Raw genomic sequence first — 13669 nt, 5'->3', positions numbered from 1 at the left:
TGCGTTATATGCATTTATCCGAAGTCTAGTCATCACTCAGTACAGTATTAGACATCGTGCGTAACGGACGGTTTACTTGAACATTGTATCGTAATTAATGCAACCAACGCAGTTACATTTTCGAATTGTTAATAATGGCCGATAGGAATGAAAAAGCAACAACTTCTGGTCACAGTATGAAGACTATAAATGTAAGAAAAAGACTGAATTTGAAAATTAAATTAGACGTTTTGAAGCGAATCGATTCTGGTCAACAAGCGGGTGTATGGCATAATTTAGGACTTGTAAGTTTAACTGTAAGAACAATTATAAAAAAATAAAGAATTAATTTTAGCAGCGGGAAAGATAGTTGTTCCACTGCAAGCAACTAGGGCTAGGCCGGCTATTAGGATTGAAATGGAAAGACTTTAACTTATTTTATTGAAGATAATATCCAATGCAGAATTCAGTTAAGTTAAATTTTATAAAAAGAGAGAGAGAGAGAGAGAGAGAGAGAGAGAGAGAGAGAGAAAAAGAGATTAGCCAATATGATTATCTGAAGAAAACTCACCTAAAAAAAAAAAAAAAAAGTGGAACCATTTAAAACTGGTAAGGGCTGGTTGAATAGATTTAAAATCCAGGGAGACGTCGCAAGTGCAGATGAAGGAGCCGAAACTTTCAATAAAGAACTTGTTAAAATTATTGATGAACAGTATTATGTGTTATACTTCTCAACAAGTTTTTAACATAGTGAAGCAGGACTTTTGTGGTAACAAATGCCTGATGAAGCAGGACTTTTGTGGAAACGAATGCCTAAAAGAAGTTTTATATTGAAAGAATAAAAAAAACATGCCAGGTTTCAAAGCAGGTTGACTTTATTTTTGGATGGTAACGCTGCATGGGATTTAAAATTAATACCCCTTTTAGTTTATTTGGAAGAGGGCCAAAGTTCAACCCAAAATCGGCACATTTTTCATGATTTTAATTGGAATTTTAAGTTTAATTTTGATACGTAAATAGTTACCACATAATTATATACGTATGTAATGCAGAATATTTTATATGTACAAATATTTGAATATTAAATATTTTGATCGACATTTGTGCATCTTTTCACTACCATTTATTATTGATTAGGAAATATCCTATGATAGTAAATAGGAAATAACCGACTGCAACTCACAAATACATATGTTAACTTATGGGAATGTGGCGCTCGCTTAGCGCGGATTCACTTAGCGTTCTGTTTTTTCGGAACGAATTATCAGCGTTAAGCGGGGGTCACCTGTAACAACAACAACAACAATCAACAAAATTCTGGCACAAAAATGACAAATTTAACTTTGGCATTTTTGTGCCTTTATGTAAATGGAATCATGATCGTATTATATTAAATGAAATACTAAATGTTTGAAATTAAGAGAAAATATAAAAGCGAAAAAGTTTTGAAAAAAAAATTCAGATAATTCGTATTTGATGACTAGAATTTTTCTGTACTTTAAAAATAAGCAAAGTCACAATGACAGTATGCTGCTGCAACAGGATCTAGAAGTTGAGCAGATGGGCTGAGAGGTGGCAAATGAAGTTTAACATTGACAAATGTAAAGTACTACATATGGGAAGCAGTAACCCCAGAGTGATATATCAATTCTGTGGTACTACACTGACAGTGGTAGAGAACGAAAAGGACCTGGGGGAGGTGATTGTGCAGGCAGATATGAAGTTTTCTGAGCAGTGCAGGCGGTCTGCAAGAGTAGCTCATAGTGTCTTGTTAATGATATACAGTACTTTTTCTAGCAGGGATAAGGAGGTGATTATCCCCTTGAATAAGGCAATGGTCACCTTGAGTACTGTATACAGGTCTGGAGGCCTCATTTTAAGAAGGATGTAGAGCTGTTGGAACGAGTACAGAGAAGAGCAACAAGATTAGTGAATGGAACAAAGGGTTGCTCTTACGAAGAAAGGCTTAAATTTTGCATATTACAGTGTCTGGAGACTAGGTACCTGCGAGGTGATCTGATTGAGATGTATAAATCTTTGAATGGTTTGAGCATGCTCAATGCTGATGGGATTCTTCCTCTTGCTCAGAATAATCACCTGAGAGGGCATAAATTCAAATTGAGGAAAGACAAATGTAGGATAGATGTGAGGAAGTTTGCCTTTAACCAGCGGGTAGTTGGTTGGTGGAACAGACTTCCATCCTTTGTTGTGGAAGTTGATAGCCTAAATAAATTTAAGGCTGAGCTGGACAGGTATTTGGAAAGGAGGGGTGAAATGGGAGCTGTTTTTTTTTTTTTTTTTTTTTTGGATGATGCTGCATAAGCTTGCTTTCTTGCATCATATGCCTATGCTAATGCTATCAATCTTGTTGGCATTAGCATATGCTAATGCTAACAAGATTGATCAATTTCAATTTTTAGAAGTGTACTGTATTTCTATTTTAACTAAAGCAAACTTGTAGAAGTTAATAATTTTTTATTATAAAACACATGTTTAGTAAGTACGTAAAAATTAGAACTAAACTTATTTTAAAAAAATCAGGCAAACAATTAATGCTATTTTTAGTATTGGTGTTCTCTAGAAAATTATGTGCATATTTTTATGCTCTACAGTTTGCCATTTGTGGGCCCTTGTTTTAAACTGTGGTGTTGATAAGGTATTAAATTGGAAAAGAAATTATAAATGTATACAAGTAAATAGCTTATCACAAAAGTTCTTGTAATAATTTTTTCCTAATAAATAATATTTAATAAGTTAATTTTTTAGTTCAAATTTAATCAAAAAAATTATTATTTTTTTTTATATTATGTGAAAAAAATTCTCTTTACCCTGCACCTCCCCATTCAAGATCAGACATTTTGAAAAGGTGGTAATGCTATGTACTGTATGTCATCAATTTATTCTTTTTTTATAGGAACGAGCAGCATCATCAGCATGGATTTTCATGGTATGCAAGTTCAGACAACACAAATCCAGTTAAGGTGGGAAGAAATGGTGAGAAATTAGCACATCTGTGGAAACAGCAAATTAAACAGTTTCCTGGTGTAGGAAAAGAAGTTGCTGAGGCAATAGTGGCACATTATCCAACGCCACAGTCACTGCTACAGGTAGGAACCATGTTAGTTTTGTTAGTTCATCAGTGATACAAATAAATAAAATTTGTTCATACCAGAATGATTTCATCATCATCATCTTTTAGTATTATTATTATTATTATTATTATTATTGCTCTTATATTATTTCTCCCTGATTGGGTGTTCCACCTCATGATGGGTATTGCTACCAAGTACACAGGGTGGTTGTTGTTATGTCTGGTGTTACTGTTGGTCGAGGAACTCTGACTATTACAGGTGTTCAGGATTGCGACTTTCTGGAGTTCTTTGTAGGTGTTCGCTGGCAGACCTATTGCTGCTAGGCTGTTATGTAGGGTCTTTGGCACCATACCTGTGGTTGACACGATGACCAGGATGGTCATTACTTGTTGCATATGCCACATCTCTTTGATCTCCTGTCTTAGGTTCGTGTACTTCCTGTTTTTTTCCCCATGGGTTTTCTGCAGGTTGCCAATGTTGGGTACCGCTATGTCAATCAGATAGGTAGCCTTTTCCTTCTTGTCCACAAGGGTTATGTCCGGTCTGTTGTGCGGGATTGTCCTATCTGTTGTCATGGCGCTGTCCCAGTACAGCTTGTGGGTTGGGGTCTCTAGTACTGCCTGGAGTTCGGTACACTTTCTTCGATCAGCTGGTATTTCCTTGCTAGCTTCTCATGTATTTTCCTGGCTAACTGGTCATGTCTATGAGTGTACTCACTCTGGGTGATCACCTTGCATCCTGCTGTGATATGTTGGATTGTTTCTGAGGCCAGGTGGCATCGGCGATGTGTCATCAAACACCCCGGGCTCCTTGGTGATGTATTTTCTATAGTTCCTGGTGTTAATTACCTGGTCTTGGAAGGCGAGCATGAATCCTTCAGTTTTGGGGAAGAGCATCCCACTTGTGAGCCGTGCATTGGAAGCAGTTTTATCTATGTGATCTTTGATGGAGATCATTGTAGGATCTGCCATGGAGTATCTTCTCTGCCCATCTTTCTAGCTTTGTTTGTACCTCCTGGTTGGGGGGGGGGGACTCTTCACTTAGTTTGAGTGGGGTATGCCACTTGTCTATCTTCCTTATGGCCTGGTGGAGTGCTGCTGTGTGTTTCTTGAAGTAATCCTTCATGTTAACTATCGCTGTCTTCTGTTGCTCAATGAGGTCCATCAGGCCCTTCCTCCTTCTTCCCGGGCAATTGTCTCATGATATCCTCCAGCTCGGTGTTAGTCCAATCTGTGACCCTGAAGGAGTATGTTAGCACTGGGACTGCATAGGTGTTTATGGCTTTAACTGTGTTCCCTCTATTCAGCTTTGCATTCAGCAGACTTCTGAGTCTCTGATGGTATTTTTCGGTCAGGCAGGCCTTAATTTCCTTGTGCTGTAACTGCTGAGCCTGTATCATCCCCAAGTATTTGTAGGCCTCTCCCTCTGCCATGGCTTTGATCTCTTTACCACTCTGCAGCTGGTAGTTTCGGTTGACTAATTTTCCGGGGGTCTTGCATTTGTCTAGACCAAATTCCATCCTAATATCATTGCTGAATTCTTCGGTAGTCTGGAGTAGTTGCTGAATGTGCTTCTTGGTTCTCACATAGAGCTTGATGTCATCCATGTACATCAGGTGGGTGAGGGTGTACAGGTTCTTCCTTCTTTATTTGAGATTATATCCGTACTTGCTACTTTTGAGCATTGTAGATAGCGGGTTAAGTGCTAGACCGAACCACAATGGGCTCAGGACATCTCCCTGAAAGATTCCTCTCCTGATTGGGATTGGCTTGGTTGTGATGTTTTCGACCTTAATGGTGGTACTCCATTTCGTCATCGTTTCTCCTAGGAAGTTTGTCACTATCGATTGGCTTTATAGATGTTCAGCGCCTCTATTAGCCAACTATGAGACATGGAGTCGAAGGCCTTGCGGTAATCGATGTCGGCTGTGTACATGTTGCTTATGGAGCAAGCCTACTTCTTGTAGGCTTGCTAAATAACCACGGAATCTATGGTTAATTGCTCCTTGCATCCTTTGCTCAGCTGCTTGCATCCTTTCTGCTGTTCGGCCATTATGTTCTGGCTCTCCAAGTGGTCTGATATCTTCCTGGTTATGCAGCTGGTCAAGATCTTGTGCATTGTTGGGAGGCAGGTGATTGGCCTATATTTTGCTGGGTTTCTTGTATCTTCATCTTTAGGCTTCAGATATGTGATTACTTGAGTGAGAAACTTTGGGATTGTCTCTGGGTGCCTTATCATTCGGGTGGACATTATCTATGCCTGGAATTTGCCAGTTGTGAGAGTTCTTGGTCTGTTTTACTATTATTATTGGTATTCCATGTAGGATGCATTGCCATTCTCTGCTTGCTAGGCATCATGTTTTGCATGTTGAGTAATTTTAGTATTTAGTAATAACACATTAGTTTAGTAATAGCAATTTGAGCCATTAATTTTTAGTTTATTAAACAAAAGTAGTGCCCTTGTGACTAGCACAGGATTATGATTTCTATTCTTCCACACTGTGTAGAAGAGGCCTGGGTTTGAATCCCATTTGAGCAGGAGAAACTGTTATTGGTTTCCCCCCTCTGGTTTCACAGGAAGTAGTCTTACTGATGAATTGACTTGTAAGGGAAAACAGAATATATTCTCAGTTTCCTAATAACATACACATATAAGTTATAAATCCAGTTTAATGTAAGAATACAAATATATACTAACAGTAGCTTTCGAGACACGTGTCTCTTATTTATAACTTATACGTGTATGTTATTAAAAAACCATGGACCCCAGTACACCAGGCCCATTTGTTACTATTCTCAGTTTCCCTTACAAGTGACATTAAGAGTTCAGTGAAACTACTAATCTAATTCAAGGGGGAGGGAAAGTCATAAGAAAGGCATAGCAGCTTATTCTAATATGCTAAAATTGTGCATGTACTTTCCTTGAGAGTATTTTTATGCAAAATCTAATTACCTTATGCACAGAATGGGATATTGAAATTGGCGCAAAAACCAACAGCAGTCAGATCAGAGGAGGAAAAATGTTTAACTAGCTAAAAAGGATGTGTCACAGTTATAAAAAGCAATAAAATACTAAATTTTATTTGATATAGTAATGCCAAGTAAATTAAAACAAATTTGTGTTTTTGATTAGGTCAGCATACAGATATGGTAGGCTAATGAAGACAAGGTATCATTCCTAGGTAGGGAATGAAGAATTTTATCTTAATGAATACATGTGGACATGGACATGTGTTTTTGTAATGGGCGGCACCTAGAACGTCAGTTCATCTCCGCCTCGTATCTCTGTGAAGAACAGTACCACTGTAGAAGGGCCAGAAATAAGTAGTGTATGTTTGTGTGTATTATGTGTGTGTTCTGTTGTTGTGTCTGACCGCTTGGCTACCCAGAATCATCAGTCACCTGGACAGATGATTCTGGGTACTCGTCCACACCACGGGAAGGTGGGCCAGTCTCAATGGAGCTCGCACTGTCTCAATTCGAGACTCTGACCCACCTGATGTTGGCAAAAGATGGGCCAGATTCCTCTGGGGGCCTACTCCAGAGGAGAGAAAAAAAAAAAAAAAAAGGATTTCCCGTGGTGTTAAAAAAAAAAAATAAATAAAAAAAATAATAATAAAAAAAAATAAATAAATAAAATAAAATAAATAAATAATAATAATAATAAACAAATAAATAAAAAGTAAATGAATAAATAAATAAATAGAAAATAAATAAATAAAATAAAATAAAAAATAATGAATACAGTAATTCCTCTCAAACAAATGGAGAGGAGGAGGAGGAGGGTAGATTCTATGAAACCTTAGCAAGACTAAGGTTTCATAGAATGGTGCTGTTTGGCCTTTTTTTGGGGGCCATCTGTTTTCTAAACAGTTGAGATACTTGTCTGCCCCAGATGAAAGGCTTCATTTAAAATGATTTAATGTCAAAGAAATAAGTACACATTATGATTTATTTCTGGCTACATATATAATATCAAAATACGTTGACATTGCAAATGAATTAGAGAAATTAAACTATGCACCTCCCCTCCCCCTGGCAAATTCAAAGAACGCCTGTTTTAGAGTCCCAGTAAAAAAACAAAACAAAACTAATTCTCTATTGCAAGATGGCGCTTCCATAGCCAGGTGGGCAGGAGCAGCAGGTGCATAGCACCTGCTTTTTGATTAGACCAGGGTTGAGCCGTGACCACCAAATATGGAGGATGCGGAAAGGTCAGGGAATGACCACTGCATATCCCCGGAGCAATATGGCCTTAGTTGCTAATGCTCCTAAAAACCAAATGACAACAACAACTATTGTAAGAAAATAAAAATGCTACCACATCACTACTACATGTCAGAACTCACCTTATCAACAGAGGAATAAAGCACTTAAACCAATGTAAAAACATCTTTTTATTTCCATTGGAAATTACATACAGATAAGAATCAGACTCTTCGTGGTATGTTCTTACTACTTCATTAGTGATTGTTATCATTGCTACTTCACCATTACATAGATCAGGAAGGCAAAAGGTTTGACTTATTAACTCCTGAGTTCATATGTATAAGTTCTTTTGACAAGTTTTAAATTACCTGTGTACCATCCACTCAACCAACCCCTTAATTTGAGCAACAGCTATCAAAACAGTTATAAAAAATTAGCTACAACTAATTTTTTCAGCTAAAACAGGGGTGCCCATATTGATGGGCAACCCTGCTTTAGCATTATGTCAATCACAACATAATTTTTTGGTGATCACCAGTAAAAATTACAATTCAGTCTTTCGGTATTCTCGATTTTACCTATATTTGGAAATATTCCTGTAGTATTCTGTTTATACTGGCTATATATTAAGTAATTTTACTGGAGTGTATAATTTATAATATAAATTAGTTTTTATGGTGTGAGCCCATGAATACCAAAAAGATAAAGACATCAACTCGGGACCCTGGGTGTGCCAAGCCCATACTCAACAGATGTGAGCCCATCTGTCGTTATAGAAGTTGATAGCTTTAATAGATTCAAGGCAGAACTAGACAAACATTTGGAGTGGGTGGATGGGTGAAATGAGAAGGGGTTGTGTGTGTGTTTTTTTTTTTTTTTTGCCGATGCTATATAAGCTTGTTTTCTTGCATCATGTGCCCTTGCTAATGCTAAAGAATAGTATTATATATATCTCCAATTCACAAAGGGGGATACTAGTAACTACAGACCTGTCAGTTTGACTTCTGTTCCAGAGAAAATAATGGCATCTCTGGTTAAAGAAGCATTGCAGGATTATCTAAATAAGATTGAGTAATAATTCAGAAACAGCATAGGTTTGCTAAGGGGAAGTCTCTGTCTGACCTATTTTATTGGATACTATGATGTGGTCACAAAGCAACTGGATGCAAAGAATAATATTGATATGATGTACTTCGATCTTAGGACGGCTTTTGATTCTGTTGCACATGAAAGACTGCTGTGCAAATTAGAGCAGTATGTCATTAATGGCAAGTTGCTATAATGGATAAAAGGACGGTTGAGTGGGAAAAGACAGAGAGTGGTAATCAATGGACAGTGCTCTTCGTGAACTAATGTTTTTAGTGGTGTTCCCCAGGGTTCGGTATAGTACCGATTATTGTTTTGTATATTTATCAATGATGTTGATGAAGGTATATCAAACTTAATGTCAATATTTGCAGATGTAACAGTACTGACAGTATGCTGCAACAGGATCTTGAGAAGTGGCAACTGAAGCTTAACCTTGACAAATGTAAATTACTGCATATGGGAAGCAGTAACCCCCAAAGAGTAATGTTTCAACTGTGTGGTGTTACACTGACAGTGGTACAGAACGAAAAGGACCTGGGGGTAATTGTGCAGGCTTCATGAGTAAGTCAATGATAGACAGGAATTTTGTGAGCAAGGGTAAGGAGGTGATTATCCACTTGTATAAGGCAATGGTCAGGCCACACCTTGAGTACTGCATACAGATCTGGAAGCCATGTTTTAGGAAGGATGTAGAGATACTAGAAAACAAGGGGCAACTGAAGTTTAACATTGAGAAATGCAAAGTACTGCATATGGGTAGCAGTAACCACAGAAACATATCAACTGTGTGGTACTACACTCATGGCGATAGATAATAATAAGACCTTGGAATAATTGTGCAGTCAGATATGTCATTTTCTGAGCATTGCAGACAGGCTGTCAGAGCAAGTCATGGGGTCTTGTCAATGATATACAGGAATTTTGCTACTAGGGATAACGAGGTGATTATCCCTTTGTATAAGGCAATGGTCAAGCAACATCTTGAGTACTGCATACAGCTCTGGTGGCCTCATTTTAGGAAGGACGTATAGCTGCTCCAACGAGTATAGAGAAGGGCGAGATTGGTGAGTGCAACAAAGGAGTGCACTTACGACGTTCTGCAATTTGCAGCGGCTGGAGACTAGGCACCTGCGAGGTGATCTTTTTGGGGTGTATAAAGCCTTGAATGGTTTGAGATGGCTCAGTGCTGACGGGATTCTTCCTCTTGTTCAGATTACGAACAAATTGAGGAAAGGCAGTTGTTGAAAAGATGTGCTGAAATTTTCCTTTAATCAATTGGTAGTTGACTGTTGTTGTGGAAGTTGACAGCTTAAAAGTCTTAAATAAATTCACCAAAGAACTGGACAAACTTTTAGAACGAACAGATGGGTGAAAATGGGATGTTTTCTTTTTTTTTGACTAATGCTGTATAAGCTTTCTTTCTTGTATAATTTGCTAATACTAATATATTTTAATGCACTTATCAATGTTTTCTTTCGGCTTTCAAGTGAGAAAGAAACTTTATGCATATTTCTGATTATGTGCTTTATAATACTTTGTAATAATGTTATATCAGCATTATTTTGTGAAGTGCTGAAATTCTTTTTACAAAACCTATTTTTCATTGTAATGGGATATGCTTTTTTTGTGTATTTTGTAATTTGAGAGTGTGTGTGTTTTATACAGCACATAATCTTTGAAATTTTAACCAACACTTAATATTAAATATTATTTTTGATGTGATATGATGTTCTAAAAGTTTTCATATATATTACAGGCATACAAAGAATGTCAGTCAACTATTGCAGCACAGCAGCTTCTTAAAGATATTGTGGTAATTTTTTATTTTAATGTTGAGGCTATGAAAATTAATCTCTCTCTCTCTCTCTCTCTCTCTCTCTCTCTCTCTCTCTCTCTCTCTCTCTCTCTCTCTCTCTCTCTCTCGTTACCTTTTATAATCTTATAAGTTATAAAAAGATCATATTGGCTATATTGGTTGAGGCTATGAAAATTAATCTCTCTCTCTCTCTCTCTCTCTCTCTCTCTCTCTCTCTCTCTCTCGTTACCTTTTATAATCTTATAAGTTATAAAAAGATCATATAAAATTAGTAACTTCTTATTTTATAATAGATGTATGTAATTGCATATAATTAATGTGAAACTAGGCATTACGAGTATTAAATAATTTATTAATTTAGAATCTTGATTGATATACATTACACTTGCATCCTTGCAGCTTTTCATATTTAAGAGAAAAATGAATTCCCATAAAGAATAAATTCAACTATGTAATTGGAACTGAAACAATACTATAATATAATTGAGCACATATCCTGTGGCAGTAGCAGATGTGGTTACTTTGACTACAGAGGAGATAAAATTACTTTTACAGAGAGAGTAAGTTTATTTCCTTTATTTAGGTCCATTGTAAGAATTTGCTTTTCAGCAGCATGTAATACAGACAGTAGGCACATGCTGCCTGTGCTGGATGTGAGTATGTTTGATTCCTCTAATTTATTTTAAGCTCTTAATATTACAATGAAAGAAGAATGCAAGGAACCAGTATACATTTAGTAAATCTTAGTATTAGCCATATAGTGCAAGGAAGTCACAGGATTTTACTGAACCAGCTAAAAACAAAAAAAAAAGAGGGAGTAGATAAGAAAATAAAAATTATGCGCTTCCCTCCTCACCTAGTTAACTATATATACATTTGACCTTTGAATTTCTTCAAACACACACTTCACCCATCCATACCCTCCAATAATTTGTCTAGTTTTTCCTTGAATTTATTCAAACTACCCACTTCCACAAGTTTGTTCCAACAATCAACCACTCTCTGGTTTAAGGCAAAGTTCACATCTGTCATGCAACCATCCTTCCTAAACTTGAATTTATGCTTCCTCCTGTATAGTCTCAGCAATAGACTATACAGGATGGAAGAATGCCATCAGCATATAGCATACTCGGTCTATTCAAGGCCTTAAACACCTCAATCAGATCTCTCCACATCTTAGTCTTCAGATGCTGCAATTTGTAGAACTAAAGCCTTTCTTGGTAAGGGCACCTTTTTGTTCCCTTCACCAATCTCTGGTTGCCCTTCTCTATATTCCAGCAGAACTACATCCTTCCTCAAGTAAGGCCTCCAGACCTGTATACAGTATCAAGATGCAGCCTAACCATGGCCCTTGTACAAAGAGATAATCACCTCCTTTTCCGTGCTAGAAAAGTTTGTGTATATCATTGACAAAAAAACTTGAGCTGTCCTGGCAGCCTGTCTGCACTGCTCAGAGAAATTCATATTTGACTGCACAGTTACTCCCAGGTCTTTTTCATTATCCACTGCCCTGAGTGTAGTACCACAGAACTGCTATGTTAATCTGGGATTACTACTATCCATATGCAGTACCTTGCATTTATCAATGTTAGACTTCATCTGTCATTTCTCAGCCCATCTACCTAATTTTACTATCACGAACCACTCTGCTGACTTTTGTATTATCTACAAACTTAGACATTAAGCATGATATACCTTTATCAGTATCATTAATAAATATTAAAAACAACAAATGACCCAGAACTGAACCCTGGAGGACTCCAATAATTAGATTAGTCCATGAATTGATAACCACTGTTTTCTCCCACTGAACCATCTCTATAGCACTTACTTGCCCTTAATGCCATATTTTTAAACTTTGTACACCAGTCTTTTATGTGCAACAGTATCAAAAGCCTTCCTGAAATCCAAGTATATGATATCAAAATTATTTTTTGCATCTAGTTCCTTTGTCACTCCATCATAGTATTCAATCAGATTAGTTAGACAAGAGACTGAGTGCCCCCTAACAAATGCATTGCAGCTCCAGCTAATAGAAAATTTTTGCTGTTTTATTGACTAATTGGCATATTCATTTATTTTCTAGAAGTAGCTTTATATTTCTAGTTACGATACTTATTTTATTTTGAATTTAGATAGATTTTGAAGGTTATTACTTAGTATCGGTAAAACTTGCACTGTTCGAAACTTGCCACCATTGTAGCATATTAGTTTGACATGGAAAGGCGTAACATATATCTCAAACTTGAGAGCGTAACGTATAACGTAAAACTAGATAACTTAGTATAGTATTGGCAATTTATCTATTAAATTTATAAATCTTATTAATTTTGATTGTTAATTAAATTGTATTTAAACAGAAATCATGCCACAAACTAGAGCAGCAAAGCAGCTTACACTAAGTAGCAAAAGTGCTGTGGTTCAGGGGAGAATTGAAAGGGGCGATTCTCCAATACACCACAGTCTAAAAAAATGTGCAAAATGTGGCATGGTCATGGATCTATCTAGAACAGGACATGATCCATGGAGGATGTCGTTGTGTGTGCTAGGTGCAGAGAATGTGAAGAAATTAGGTGCCAGCTCAGCATTCTGATGGGCATCTATGAGAGTTTGAAGAGTTGGGTAGATGCCCTTGAAGGAATTAAAATTGTGGGCCCATCAGCTGAAAGCACAAAATTGTGCTTTCAGCTGATGGGCCCCCTATTTTGGCGCCTCCGTAGCCAGGTGGGAAGGAGCAGCAGTGCATAGCACACGCTTCTTGATTAGACCGGGGTTCGAGCCCGTCACCACCAAATACGGAGAATGCGGAAAGGTCAGGGAATGACCACCGCATATCCCGGAGCAATATGGCCTTAGTTGCTAATGCTCCTAAAAATCAAATAACAAACAAGCCCCCTATTTTAATTTGGCAGCTATCTGAGATACACCCATCTCAACACCAGAGTTCACTCTTGTGCACCAGGCGACATAGCGGCAATCTTCAGGGCAGAATGCATTGCACCCATAGGAGCTGGTTATCATTGGTGACTCAATTGCCAGGGAAATATATTGTGCAAAGAGGATAGGTGGAATAGGACCAGGGTATGTTTGCCTGTGGCAAAGGTTGATGATGTTGTAGAGCAGATATCATCTTTTAAGGGCACAAAAGTTGATATCGTACATGTTGGCACTAATGACGTTAAGTGTAGGAGATCTGCAGATTTACTTAACAAGTAGTAGTAGTAGTAGTAGTGGTGGCACATGATGCAAGAAAGCAAGTGTAGGAGCTTATGCAGCATCAGCCAAAAAAAAAAAAAAAAAAATCATCACACCATTCCCTCCAAATGCCTGTCCAGTTCCTCCTTAAATTTATTTAACCTATCAACTTCCACAACGACAGATGGAAGTTTGTTCCAGCAATTAACCACCCGCTGGCTAAAGGCAAATTTCCGCACATCTATTCTACATCTGTCCTTTCTTAATTTGAACTTATGTCCCCGTAGGTT

At 37.4% G+C, this 13669-nt stretch overlaps 1 protein-coding gene across 1 annotated transcript in view; it reads left to right on the top strand.

Moving 5' to 3' along the window:
* mms4 (Methyl methanesulfonate sensitivity 4) overlaps window positions 1-13669 on the top strand; it is a 219978-nt gene that overhangs the window by 189224 nt on the left and 17085 nt on the right. Inside the window, exons 10-11 of the mRNA XM_090371307.1 lie at window positions 2894-3086; window positions 10125-10181. Coding sequence (XP_090227433.1) covers window positions 2894-3086; window positions 10125-10181 — 250 coding nt within the window. The remainder of the gene's footprint in view (window positions 1-2893; window positions 3087-10124; window positions 10182-13669) is intronic.

This window comes from Mastigoproctus giganteus, chromosome 4 (genome assembly GCF_048544385.1).
Source record: "Mastigoproctus giganteus isolate SK-2022 chromosome 4, ASM4854438v1, whole genome shotgun sequence".
Lineage (NCBI taxonomy): Eukaryota > Metazoa > Arthropoda > Arachnida > Uropygi > Thelyphonidae > Mastigoproctus > Mastigoproctus giganteus.
The sequence above is the reverse complement of the archived record's forward strand: the minus strand, read 5'-3'. Positions and strand labels throughout refer to the sequence as shown.